We start from the raw sequence: 14253 nt of genomic DNA on the forward strand, positions 1-14253 counted from the left end.
CGCGGTATGCGAGATTTTGAAGAAATCGTATGCTTCGCTTGCCAGGGTCGCGGACACATCGCCAGGTTCTGCCAAAACGTGCGCCGTGGGGAGCCACAAAGAGAAGCAGGCGAGACACGCCCTAAGCAAGCCGACAGCGGGGCTCCAGATACCGAGACAAAAAACTAGTTAGTCCTCCCCAGCCTGAGGAGCGTGGGGAGGGAGCAGTAGATGATGAGGTGGTGGTAGTTTGTGTGACCGACGAGGCATGCCCTGTTGTGCGTTGCAAGTTAAATGGTTGTTGCATGGAATTGTTGATAGATACGGGGTCAAAGGTGACATTGCTTAAGGAGAGCAGTTTTAACACGCTTCGAAGGAAGGGGGACCGCGAGGTGTTGGAAGCGTCTGGTGGTATGGCAACCAAATTTGTAGGCATAACGGGGGATCCTCTTGGCATAAGTGGACTCTACCGGTTACACTTCTCCCTCGGCGGAATTGCATTGGAGCACCCCTGCTACGTATGCCCGGACACGGTGTCTCTGCCAAACGGAGTGTCAGGTATATTAGGGCAGGATTTTTTGAGAAAAGGGAAGGTAGTAGTCTCATTCTCTGAGGAAGAGGTTAATGCGGGCGGCTCAAAAGTTCCGTTTTTGAACAGGAGAGGGGCTGAGATTCGCATTACCGATATTGACACCCGTCAAACAGTGGGATCATTGGAGAAGGTATATTCGCGGGTTGCCGTCAGGATGGTCGATGAGGCGGTCGTCCTTCCTTGGTCGGAGCACATTTTGTACGCGTTTGTGCCTTCAGATGTAGAGAGCGGCGCCGTGGGAGTGCTTGAGCCGGTCGACTCTCTCAGCAATGGCCTGAAGGCAGCCGCGTGCCTCGTGACAGTTAATGACGCCCACAGAGTGCCCCTACGGGTGGTTAACTGTAGCCAGCAGCCACTGAGCCTTCCCAAGAACAAAACATTGGCTTTCTTCACCTCTGCGATAGAGAAACGTGAGCCCACCGATACGGTACTCGCAACTGTAGAGCATGCTAGTCCTTCGGCTGCTCCAAAGGTGTCGTTCGATCTTTCTCACGTAAAATCCAGGGAGAGGGAGGCTCTGGCTGGTTTGCTGAACGACTACTCGGAGGTATTCGCCGCGTCCAACCTGGATTTGGGCTGCTGTGGCGTTATAAAGCACAGGATAGAAACCGGCACTTCATCGCCCGTTTACCAGCGTGCGTACAGGATACCTTACTCCCAACGTGAGGAGATGGAGCGGCAGGTGCAGGACCTGATTGATCGCGGCATTGTCGAACACTCAAAGTCACCCTGGGGAGCACCAGCACTATTGGTGGAAAAGCCAGATGGCTCGTATCGATTGGTAGTGGACTACCGCAAACTAAATGCCGTAACTCGCATCGATCCATACCCCATCCCCAATATACAGGAGACGCTTTCTCAGCTGGGCTCTGCCAGGTACTTCACGGTAGTGGACATGGCGGCGGGATTCTGGCAGATAGCAATGGATCCGGCAGATGCCGAGAAAACGGCATTCAACACGCCCTCAGGGCACTATGAATGGAAAAGAATGCCGATGGGTCTGGCCAACAGCCCTGCTGTCTGGCAGAGAACCGCTGATGTTATCCTGGCAGGTCTTCTGGGGAGGCTGTGCTTCGTGTATATGGATGACATAATCATATACAGTGACAGTTTTGAGAACCATTTGCGCGATATTGAGCAGGTTTTGGTGCGACTAAGAGGAGCGGGTCTCAAGCTGAAGCCCTCTAAGTGCCAATTCCTCAAAAACGAGGTGAAATACCTCGGGCACGTTGTTTCAGCTGAAGGCGTGCGACCGGACCCTGAGAAACTAAGGTGTGTCTCGGATTTTCCAACCCCGACTAGCGTCCGCCAGGTCCGGCAGTTTCTCGGCCTGATCGGTTACTACCGAAGGCACATAGAGGAGTTCGCCAAGCTCGCTAAGCCGCTCACCGCCTTAACAGCCAAAAATGTCGCCTTTCGCTGGGACGAAAAACGCGGAGGATGCTTTTGGGGCCCTGAAAAGGAAGCTAATGAGTGCACCACTGTTGCGCCGCCCGGATTTTAATTTGCCCTTCGTTGTGGCCACAATGCGTCAAAGTTCGCAGTTGGTGCCGTGCTATCTCAGGTTATCGAGGGCAAAGAACATCCCGTTGCTTTTGCTAGCCGACAGCTGAGCCCCAGAGAGCAAAAGTACGAAGCTACGGAAAGGGAGTGCCTCGCCGTTGTCTGGGCAGTAAAGCACTTCAGATGCTACCTTTACGGCCGCAAATTCAAGCTAGTCACAGACTGCCATCCTCTGAAATGGGTGATGAGTGTCAGGGACCCTAGCTCGCGACTCGCTAGATGGAATCTACACCTGCAGGAATACAGCTTTGAAGTTGAGCACAAGTCAGGAAAGACACATCTGAATGCTGATGCACTCAGCCGCACAGCTGCCGTGGCAGCTATAGATGAGTTTGTCCCCGTAGTCGACCCCGCCGAATTACGCACAGAGCAGTGCAAAGATCCTGACCTGAAGCGAATAATCGAAAGCTTAGAGGGCGCACCGTCTCACCCCGAACAGCTAGGTTATTTCATTGGCAAAGACGGCACCCTGTGTCGGCGCACGAGGCCAGAGAGAGTCGTCATACCTCGGTCGTGGACAGAAAGGGTTCTTCGCGCGTTTCACGATGCGCCATGCGCCGGTCATTTTGGCGTAGCGAAGACACGCAGGCGTGTGGAGCGTTTGTACTTTTGGAGTGGCATGCGACAGGATGTTAGAGACTACTGTGCGAAGTGTCATTCCTGTCTCGAAAGAAAAACACCCAAGGGACGAAGACCAGCTCCAATTCAGCCGTTCCCTGAGGTTTCGGCTCCCTTCGAGCGGACAGGTATGGACATAATGGGCCCATTGCCCACGACCACTTCCGGAAACAAGTACATTTTAGTATTTGTCGATCACCTTTCAAAATACGCGGAAGCGGTAGCACTCCCAGATCAGAAGGCAGACACGGTTGCAAGAGCATTTGTCGAACAGATCGTGCTCCGACATGGACCCCCGAAGCAACTCTTGACAGATCGGGGAACGAACTTCGTGTCGCAGCTAATGAGGAGAGTTTGCGAGCTGCTTAAGATCGCTAAGAAGCAGACAACACCGTACCATCCGGCTTGCAACGGCACGGTGGAGCGACTGAACCAAACCGTGGCCGGGTTCCTGTCGCATTTTGTTTCGCGCGACCAGCGGGACTGGGACTTGTGGCTCCCGTATGCAATGTTTGCCTACAATTCCGCAGCACACGAGAGCACGGGCGAATCGCCATTCTTTCTTCTCTACGGCCGAGACCCGGACCAGCCTAGTGAAGTGCCAGAGGGCCCCCGTCGTGTCCCATACGCTTCACTGGACTATAAGGTTGAGCTAGAATCGCGATTGCAAGTGGCGAGGGACATCGCAAAGGAGGCCTTAAAGAAAGCGGCGAAGCGCAGGAAGGAGGTGCACGATCGCAGTGCTAGAGACGCGCCGTTTGATGTGGGGGACAGCGTGTACATTGAAAACTGCCAAAGGCAGATTGGGCTAGCTCGTAAGTTCCAGATGAAGTGGAGAGGACCGTGCGAGGTTGTCGAGAAGCTTTCTCCGGTAAGCTTTCTCCGGTAAACTTCAGAGTCCGAGACCTGAACCGGCGCTTGATAAGGATACAAGCAAATCGCCTCAAGTCGGCACCGGTTCAGTATTCACGAAATGAGGAAAGGGAAAGCGCGGATTTTGATGGGGACAGAAGTGAAGCGGAGCGCGCAGATAGTTCGCAAGAAACGCCCTCTCCTGCATTTGTTCGGCAGGCGCCAGAGGTGACGGCCGGAATGCCACCGGATTTACTTCATGCATTGCTAGAAGAAGAAGCGCGCGAGGTTGCCGCGCAGATAACGCCAGGAGAGGCTCCTGCCACGAGCCCTCGCGAGTCCCAAAGCAGACAAAGGGTGACAGACTTACTTAGTATGACTCATGAAGGCCGATATCCGCTGTGAAATCAGAAAGCTAAGTCGGACTAATGGCGTAAACAGAGCAGAGTTGTGAACTGGTTAGAATTGTGTAATGCCGCAGCTCATAACATTGCTATGTGCTTATGTGTTAAGTTATCGGAGTTGGTAGTTAAACCTTTCTGTCATTAAGTAACACCTTCACAGGAGAGCATGCGGAGCGCATGCAGAACCTGCCCTACTTCCTTTCGTTATCTCTATTTTTGTCTGTGCCGTGATCGTGCTAGAAGTGGGAGCTCCTTTGTAACTGTGGTAAATTTATTTCGTCCAGTTTGGACTAGAATGGAGAGGTTTGGGTGCTGAGTTTCATGTTTATCTGTAAAAGAAGATCAGTGCTGCCCCTGGAGACGCCAGTTATGACAGCGGAGGAATATGGTGTTGTGCAGTGGTGTTGAGTGCAGCGAAAAGTGTTTTGTCGGACGCACTGTGCGAGGCGATTCAGAAAGACAAGGGGAGCTGCATGGACTCAAATGTTCGGAGAACATTCTTCTGGAGGGTGAGCGAGTGTGACGTTCCTTGTGTGTGCTACGAGGTTCCGCGTTCGACGGCGCGGCGTAGACGGAGCCCCCAGTGGCGGCGAAAGCACAACCGGACCCCCTTTCATGTTTCTACTGTATATGGATGCAAGCAACTTGAGTGAGATTGCTTTTGGGCCTGCCGCCGTGGACCGCACGGAGACGACCCAGATGACAGCGGCATCATCAATTACCGAGCCATACTCGTTGAGAGTGATGACCAGAACGAAGGGGTTTAAGCCCAACCGGACCCCCTTTCCATAGTGTCAGCACGAGTCGAACGCCGTCGCCACTGGGAGACGGGCGTTATCTTCCCCAATTGCCGTGGCCGTTCCAGGGCGGCCTCCTTTCGGCGGGCCTGGCCCCGTGGCAAGACGGCGGGCCTCATCAATCAACCCTCCCGAGCACATCCCAGGACAAGGGACCACTTTCCCGGCCTTTTAGTGACCTCGCGTTCCGGCCTTGAGGGGCGAGTGTCATTTGATGGAGAACGGAGGCCGGTGACCCGCGGGAACCGACAGCGGGCCAGAGCGCACCTTACCACAGCGGACGCTATGCGCTACCTCGAAGACAACCTTCTTTCCCTCGGACTCAACACGTGTGGGGGGCGAGATGTGTTTGTGCGCCCAAGTGAAAGCCCTAGCCCCCCCCCCCCCCACTCCGGCGTGGGCGTCCTCACCCTAGGGAGTGTAGGGAGAAGGATATAAAAATCGACAAGCAGTACGGAAGTAGGACGCTCAGGACGACATCGTTCGCCAAGAGGGCCTTCAGCGCCGAAGCCCGACGGCGTGCAGCTTCTGCCAGCAACCGTTCGAGCTCAACTCCGGAGCCGCTCCATCGTCCCCATGAAGTCGTCGACACGTAAGCTCGGACGCCCCAGCCTCTGAATCTTAATCATGTGTAATTATTGAATATATCTGTTTGTTTAAACTGAGCCATACGGTGTCTCTTTGCCTCTCCGTCCCGTGTGGACCTGCGCATTATGGGCGGTCATCACACTTCCTTGATTTCATGACTGCGAGCTTGTGAAGCACATAGGTCAGCTCTTTCACTTCCATCAATTCCAACACGGCTAGGCACCCAGCAGAACTTAATCATACATCCCTGTCGTGTGACTATTTCCAAGTTGTGTATTAGGCTCCCGAGGTGCTGGTGAACACTTTCAAGGTTCCGTCACACTACATATACCCCCGAAAGCAGAAGATTGGACAGCCATCGCTGTAGCTAAGCTGGTAGAGCACCGGACAAAAAAATTCAGAGGTCGTGGGTTCAGATCCCACTGGCAGCATGTGCTTGTTTTTTCTTCTCTTTTCTAAACAATTATCTTTAAAATAATAGCGTATTAAGCTCCTATGTATAGGGGCCACAAATTATTAATTATGTATATAAAAGAAAACATCCCCTATGCTCCTTGGTTTCAGTGACTGTTGGGCTCCGTCATGAATGTCATAACGAGCCCCCCTTTTCCCTTCCCTTGTCTACGTATGGACATTGTAACTCCCCAGGTTCCAATTTTTCACCTGCAGCATATATTTTATATGCGTTTCCTAGTTAGTTTTTGGCACTCTACACTTTTAACGAACCTGACAGTCATGGGGATTGCGCTCACTGTATCCAATCCTCTTAGCAAGTGGACTCCCCCTATTACAGCCAAAAGTATTAATTTCACGAAAACTGGCGTTAATTTCGTAAAAAAATGCTTCATGCACGTCTACTTCCTGAAAGCAGGAACTACCACGGTACTTTTCATGCTCTCCAGCGCAGTGATGTTCTCGCTGAGATCATTGCTGCTAAAAGTCTGCTTTAGGGGTTCAAGCGTCCAAGGCAGCTCATGGTAGGTCGGTCACAATAATCAGATTTCTATTGATTGGCAAGTGCTCGTACTTTGCGTACAAATGGATCCGTCACAGCACTGCGATGTTTTCTCCGCACGAACACATGCATCCAAGTCAACATCCGGCCAGCTATATGCATCAACGACACTTGCCATGAATCTCCAGGCGCCTGATCATGCCTGTTTTCAACAGCGTCACCTATCGTTCCAGGCCACTTGCAGCGACCATGTATCAGCTGTACTGTCTGCTATCTGGAGCTGCCCGTACATGGTAGCAACACAGAAGGTGGAGCCAACTGGGCATGCAGGCGGTGCATACCACGGAGTGGCCACCAAGGCATTCAAACCTCTGAAATCGCTGCCATAGCTTGATCCATGACCATGCGCAGTATCTTTTGCTTCCACTTCGGGTGCTTTGACCAGCCGGTGCACATGCAGTCAGTGATTGACTTGTAGGCGATCGGCACATGCTTGGCCGGTGGTTACCTCCAGTTTCAATGCCGCCTTTTTATTTTCTTTCTGGGGTGGTGTCGCGGTGGCTGAGAGACTCTGCTCGGTCTGCCCTCTTGCTGAATGTGCGACTTTTTCAACTTCAGTGCCGACTTTACAATGCCTCCTCGTTCGCTACAACAAAGTTGAGCAGTCGCAGTTGTTCATTGTAAATTGCCATCGCCCTCACGAATATTTTGACAGTAGCACAGCAAATGTTTGTAATAAACAAGCGTTCATTATATCTGCGGCCACTGTATGTGGGCTCGGCTGTACAATTCAAGTGACAAAACATAAACCATCACTGGCCCATAATTATGAAAGTTTAGTGATGGAAAAAGTGGGGGCATAATAAAAGCCTATATTTTACACATTGTCGTGGTACAAAACAAAATCAATGTCACTTGCAGCAAAATTAATTACATATTTGAAATCAGCATAAATACTCTATAACCAGCACAAGTTTTTATAATTCTAAGGTGTATATTAAAAAAGAAAATGTCTACGGGTTGCATGCGTCCCAACAAAAAATTCCTGTGTTCACTTTGGCTATATGGCAAACTACTTTTTCGGCCTGGACTCTGACTGCTCGAACAGGCGCGCTAGCTTTCGGTCTCCTCGATTTGGCTGCACTTTGTACTAGTTCACGAAAGTGGCGTGCCAGTGTAGCGCCAGTTCTCACAGCACGACTGTAGCCTGACACTAGTGCTCTCAGTGCAGCAGCCAAATCGAGCGCAAAGGTGCAGAAACATTCCCTCTGCTGCGGCCGTGGTGTTTGTCGTGTGGTTTGACACATGCGCTAGACTGTGGCAGTTGTAATCAATGCTATGCATTTGTTCAAAGTGGCGCATCTTGTGGAACAACCATGAAATTCAGTAATTCCAAAAAAGAGAATTTCACACCGCCTTTTCCATTTCGTCGCACAAATTAGTGGTGTGGGTCAACCGTCACAGAGTAAACGAGTACTTTGAAGAGGCAACGAACGAAATACTTGTACTTTGAATTCAAGCAGTAATTCAGGCTGTTGCTCATGCTCGAGGTAACATTTGACAGTTTGTGCGCGTTGCTCAGGCTGTCACCGTTCTATCCAGGCAGTGTCTGCAGCTGTCCGCCATTTACAGCAGAAAAGAGGCGCCTGGTAACTTCGACTTGCTTAACTCTTTCGTTACCACGCCATAGGCAATCGGGCATATATGACCGACGTTTTGAAAAAGCCGCCGAAAATTCATTTCGGCGCTTGCGGACATGCTGCGCCATCTAGGTTGTTTCTATGGAACCAAGTTCATAATTGCAGCTTTTGTTTTCAGTTTAGAACGTGAGAGGGTGCGTCGAGTTGTCGCAATAGGGCAAGCAATCCTGTAAAAATCCCGCCTATTGAATGGTGCATTGTAATCCACGCACCTCTTTAGTGGACTTAACGGCACGCCTGACAACGATCGGAAGGCCCCTGCCGCTAGGCCAAGAAACAGCCTGGTCGCGTAGTTTCGGTTTCTGAGCTCCGCCACTGCCCCGCGGCAACTGCAGCTGTTGGCCCACGCATTCGCCGGTAGTCTAATCCCAGCTCCGCGCAGCTTTTGGAGGCCGCATTGCACTTCGAAGGTAATTTAGTTTTCCCTTTTAGAAGCCGTCTCGTTCCAACGCCAGTGTGTGTTCCCCGGCCCCTTGCTTCCATTTGTGTTGTTCTCCAACACGGGCAGCTCGTCACAGGCTTACAAGTGTTAGCGCGATGGAGCTGCCTCATGAGGCCTTACTGCATCTTCGCATTTTTGGCAGGTTTTTTTTTTTTATCGGGGGGGCACAGCGAAGTCTATAAACCTAGGCCTTCGAATAAAGAGGGCATTTCTTCCGGTCCCTTGAACTCCGAATAAATGCGGTTTTACTAGTCATCATTCTATTTTTGTTGCCAGTCTTGTCATTTTATGGATATTGTTTTGCATGACCTCATTACAGTTTGGACACTGTTATCCAGTGATCCATAACCAACTCGCCCAACAACTGGTTTTGGTTTTGGATACTGTTATGCTGTCTCACCAATAGTATACATTTCTGTGCATGTTTTTTTTTTTAAACGGCACTGAGGCATTTTAGTTTTGCTTATTTTAGTTGCGAAGACCATACACTATTTTGAAAAAAATAACATTTGCTTGTTTATCATTTCCTGAAAGGAATAATGGTGCAGCATCAAGTAATTGCTAGGAGAGCAGGAGAGCACACACACACAGAAGTCCTAGTCAGTAGATGCTGCGCCATTATTCCTTAAGCATGTCTGACCAACTTGCCCAATCCTATACGCTTCTTAATCACATTTTCTGAAATTTTTTTATAGTGAACAGATATTTGATATCCGATTCAATATTCGAAGCCATTTTTTCTTCATATTCGTATTCGATTCGTGTTCGAAAATTTCAATATTCGCACACCCCTACTTATCGTGTTTACACGACTAAGTTGACCTCCCCACATCGCATGCCATGAAAAAAAAAAATAAGGACGTGCACATGGGCACATTCCAAAATGAAAATGTATTAGTAACTGGACTACTTGTCCACACAAGCGCCATAGTCCTCACTAACGCCGTCACTAGCCGTCGTCATCAATGCTGCATGCAGTCCCACAGCACATCGTTCTAACGTCGTTGTCCCAAGAAATCCCCCACTTAGCAAACAATCACACCGTGACATCCTGTGGAAAAGCTGAAAATTTTGTCTCACTGCAGCCACACCTGTATGACCTGTTCCAAGAGGTCGAACATGCGGCCCAGCGTGCAGTTGTTAGTTTCTTCGGCAGAAAGAATGACAGCCATCTTGGATGTAGCCATCAACAAGCGCCGGAAGCTTACCAAACCCGGAGCACAAATGACGAAGCACTACATTAACAATGGTAAAACACTGCTGGCAGTCAAGTCACATGCGTCGAACAGAGCCAAAGAGAAACTATGTGTAAGTGGCATAGGCTCTCATCAGCTAATGACACTGCCCGGAAGTGCTGCCATTCCGAGTGGTGATGCCGCACTTGTGCTGCGACTGGAACAGTGGCCCTTCCATCAACTTTCGACACTCCCTCGAGCACCGAGTGTGCAGTTTAAAGTAAAAAAAAAAAGGAAAGAAAAATATCCCGAACAAGCGTGCAGAATCACCGCGCGCATGCTACACGGGAGAGAGATAGAGCAAACACAAAATTGCAACCATGCTGTAGCATCCCTGATATCTCATTTGTCTCGCCTTTATAGTTATGGTGCTATGCTTTGGTTCCGATTCTAAGCCAACCCCTCCACTTCAGATTTCCAAATTAAAAAAATATAGGAAACTTACAATCGTGTAAATACAGTACAATGAATTTTTAAACATGCTAAGAATGGAAATAATTCCTTGTCGCTGTGTGACCACCACTCTGGAAAATGTTTCAGAAGAACGAGCTGCTTCAGTAACATGAGCGTTTTATTTGAACATTTAATGTGGTGCAGGCTCGTGCTAGTTATTGTCTGTCCTTAAAAGTTTACTGAGCAGCATAGGCCACAGATTTGTTTAATGAAGTTCATGTGTGCACCGAGCGCAATTTCAGGCATTCACAGAATACAGTAGAACCTCGCTGATGCTTTCCCAGGTGCTGCATTTTCCTGGCTGCTACGTTCTTGTGGTCAAGTCCTAGCATGACTGCCATAGGGTTCCATGCATTCGAAACCCCGCTGTCTTAACTTCGGGCATCTTCCTGCATGATATATCGTGAGCTGGCACCCCAAGCCACCCTGCGTGACAAGTGGGGATGGCCATGCTTACACTGGGCCTGGCTTGGCCCGGCATGTCAAGCACTGCTGCGTTAGGCAGAGGGCGTTAGGGCACACTGTGCACGCTGTGCCACCATCATCAACAGCAGTGCTTGCTCCTTTTTTTTTACCTATCCTTGTTTCTTTGTGCGGGTAGTGCTAGCGTGGCTGATTCCGTCCTAGCAAATATAGTTGCGTCACTTCAAGACTTCAATTAGGGATCATTTTGCGTGTCTTTTCCTGCTGTACACGCGCCATGCGGGACGCAAGGAGTGAATTCGTCGTTTGCCATGGTCATTGTGTTGTCGTGTAATGGCATCAAGAAAGTGCCAAGCACTTTCACTGGAGGAGAAAGTGAACATTCTCCGCATTGCGGATGCAAACCCGACACGGAAGCGGGTGTGTACCGCAAAAGAACTGGGACCCAGGCCATTCACCCTGAACTCCCCCGTTTCCAAAAGAAGTGACGTCGAAGGAAATGCCCCATCCTTCGACATCAAAAGCAAAGCAAGCCCGCGGTGCGAGGCACGTGCAGCTTGTTGAGGCTGTCTACAAATGGTCTAAGCAAGCCAGAGCGGCACGTGTGAATTTTGACAGCACCATTTTGCGCAAAAAAGCACAGGAGATATAGTCTTTTTCACGCTGTTTACAATGCTCTCAATTCACTATGCCCCTTCGATATCCTGCCTCAAGAGCAGGAATGATAACAAATAAAAAGGCAACTATAATAATGCTGTTTTAGTTAGTACGCCTTGCATGACCTGAACTGAATTTCAGCATCACAGCCACCATTCGGCTATTGAAACCAAAATCTGGCTCTAAACGACTTGAGAGAAGACACTCAGATATAAACAAACTGTTTATGGGATGCAGGAGAATTCCACGTGCGAATTTATGCTTACCAGTGCCTTGCACATGATTACAAATAAAAAAAAACTTGGCGCCTGTACTCGTTTAAGCATGAGTGTTGCAACATGTAGCCCACAGCTGGAGTAATGATTCTGCATCTACTACTGGTGCCTCCACAAATGGTGCATGCCTAGCTGGACAGCAACAGATGAGTATGACCTAGAAATATGATGCAATATTCCTGAACAGAGCAAATATTTCCCAGGCCAGTGAGGCTGCATGATTTTGAAAAGAGCAAAATTTGCAAGGGCAGGGAGATTTCCAGGCAACAGTGGCCCTCTGCATCCATGGCTGCGCTACCGGATGAGCCATGCCACCTTCCACTATTTCCCGGTGGCCACTGAACTCGGTCACTCTCTGCACTGGTCAAGCCATAGCTAGCATACCTTTCCGAGGGTCTTGGTTACGCGACTGTGAAGACCGGCGAGTGTCATTCTGATGCCTTGTTGTTGCAGGCTGTTGGTAAGGCCGTGTTGAACTAGACACCACAGAGTTGCTGCTAGCAGTGGAATGCTTCTCATTTTCTGCACAATGAAACAAAAATGATCCGCTTTAAATGCTGTCACTTTCACAGCACAATCAAAACCACAATGAAAGAGAACTCCTTACACCAAATCTGCAACACATTAGGCACATTTAGCAGAAGAGTCACTTCAGGACTTGTTGTCTCGACAATTCACGTAATCTACTACAAAGAAAGAACACAACAGGTAGACCCTTTGCACGCACGCACGCGCACGCACACACACACCTGACAATGCAGTGAAAAAAACTAGACATGAAGACATGCATGCTGCACTGCTATGCAAGTTTCTCAACACATTTTTTGCTTTTAGTACCAAACCTGGCATGTACATGGTTTCAAAGCCAAGTTCAAGGCCCACACACCTTGGAAAATGATGTGCAAAGGCATGGCTTTCCCTGTAGATACAGCAGATACAGCAATCATGCTCATAAGAGGTGTGATGGACACGTGGGATATTTCAAGCTACTATTGGAAACAAAAGTCTCTAGGACACACTAGCACCAACGAAAGATGATGGTGATCTTATTATCCAGTGGCTTGAGACCGGACCATCGAAAGGGTAAGGGGGGAAGAAGGTCTCAGAAATAAATTTTTATTAAAGAAGTCTTAGTAATGAAATCTTCAGAGAACTCGTATCTTCGCAGGCTGATTCCAAATATGTAATGAACGAAATACCACGTGGCACTACAACAGTTCACGCTCAAAAGAAGCAAAAAATAGCAGGGCATTGCAAAAACAAAACAGCACGAGCAGTGCGCGCCCATTGCCGTGGCGCGGTACATTGCTCGCGTGATTCCGGACACCGATAGCTCTCGCGCGTCGGGAGCGGGGACAGCGGAGAGCGCCAGCGACGCAAGGCGAAGAGTCCGTTTCCTGCGGCGGGTGGACAGAGAGGGAACATGCGGGAAGAAGCACATGCCTCTGCTGCCGGTCTACAGCGGCGGCGCGATCGCGCCATCTCTCTTCTAGCTCTATTGAATACTGCATTAATTTAATTACACTTCATACCAAAATTGGCCCATAGTTTCATACAGCGGCCCCCTCATGTAATGAACACATCCCCTTCTTTTGGCGCAGAGCGATGGCAGCTGGTGCCCTTTTTTGAATCCCAAAACAGCTATGCAATACTGCACAACACAAAAAACTGTCACCTGTTGAATGTCAAGGTTACTACACCTCACCTTATATATAGCCTGTTTCACATGCAAGCAAAAATGATAGCGAATCCTGCCGCCGCAGAGCAAAAACCTGTTTTGAGTCGTCACTGTTGTGAGCGGTGAGGTTCCAACTAGTTGGAAATTTTCGCTGCTCAATCGCTCAGTCACTTGAATGTGAACCAGCCTTATGGGACAAACAGCTGATAAGCATGTTCCAAGAAGAACCTGAAAACCAACAGAAACTACGGCTGATTGTAATGGGTTCCCCTCTTTCATCTGACAAATTACATTCTGGCCACTTGTTGCAGCTATGCTTCGTGGAGAATGCTGTGGGCTGTGCCAGAGTTACCTCTATAGTTGGATACAACTTAAGTCTGCAGTATGCTCCGCCCATATTAAAGACCGGAGCACAGAATTCCTCCACGACAAAAAATAGTCCGTTGCTAAAACTTCTCTCATCATCTAAACAAGAAGCTAATCACGAGAAAAAGTTACAAGCTCTAGAATTTTGATACCTGGCTCGTTCAATAAAGTCAAACATTAAACAGCTGATTTCATTTACTTTTGTGGCTGCCTAGCAGAGTAATACAGCACGCCACGGATCATGGCCCAGTGTTAACAACTACTGTTATTTTAAGTTGTATCCTACTATAGTTGCCCTCTCTTTGCACAGCATTATGGACTGCCACACGACTTATACGTACGGGTTTAAAGTTATTGATATGCTCTCGAGCAAAGAGATTGTGCTCAATGTGGTCGGGCTGAGTAATTTTTTTTTCTGTCCACACTAATTTATGTCCTGCAGAGAGGGGATTACGTTATTTTGAAGGTGAGTCATATGGGATGAAGTATTCATTCCACCTGCCAGCCTACTTTCTGTCTAGTTTTTGCCACTTGCACTTCAAATTTTTACTGAATATTTTACCTCGCATAAAAGACACCAAATTTTAAGATTTTTTTTTTTCTGGAAAAAGTATGTTCATTACACGAGCAAATACAATAGGTTTTGTAGCACACATGGAGCAGAAAATGTGTGTGC

General features: G+C 48.9%; 1 protein-coding gene across 2 annotated transcripts in view; it reads right to left on the bottom strand.

Annotated features, from left to right (window-relative positions):
- Positions 1-14253, bottom strand: part of wcy (WW domain-containing adapter protein with coiled-coil wacky) — a 156660-nt gene that overhangs the window by 60583 nt on the left and 81824 nt on the right. For both annotated transcript variants that reach the window (XM_077643649.1, XM_077643658.1), the window contains exon 8: positions 11918-12055. In XM_077643649.1, the coding sequence (XP_077499775.1) occupies positions 11918-12055 (138 nt within the window). The remainder of the gene's footprint in view (positions 1-11917; positions 12056-14253) is intronic.

The sequence above is a fragment of the Amblyomma americanum genome, chromosome 1 (genome assembly GCF_052857255.1).
Source record: "Amblyomma americanum isolate KBUSLIRL-KWMA chromosome 1, ASM5285725v1, whole genome shotgun sequence".
Lineage (NCBI taxonomy): Eukaryota > Metazoa > Arthropoda > Arachnida > Ixodida > Ixodidae > Amblyomma > Amblyomma americanum.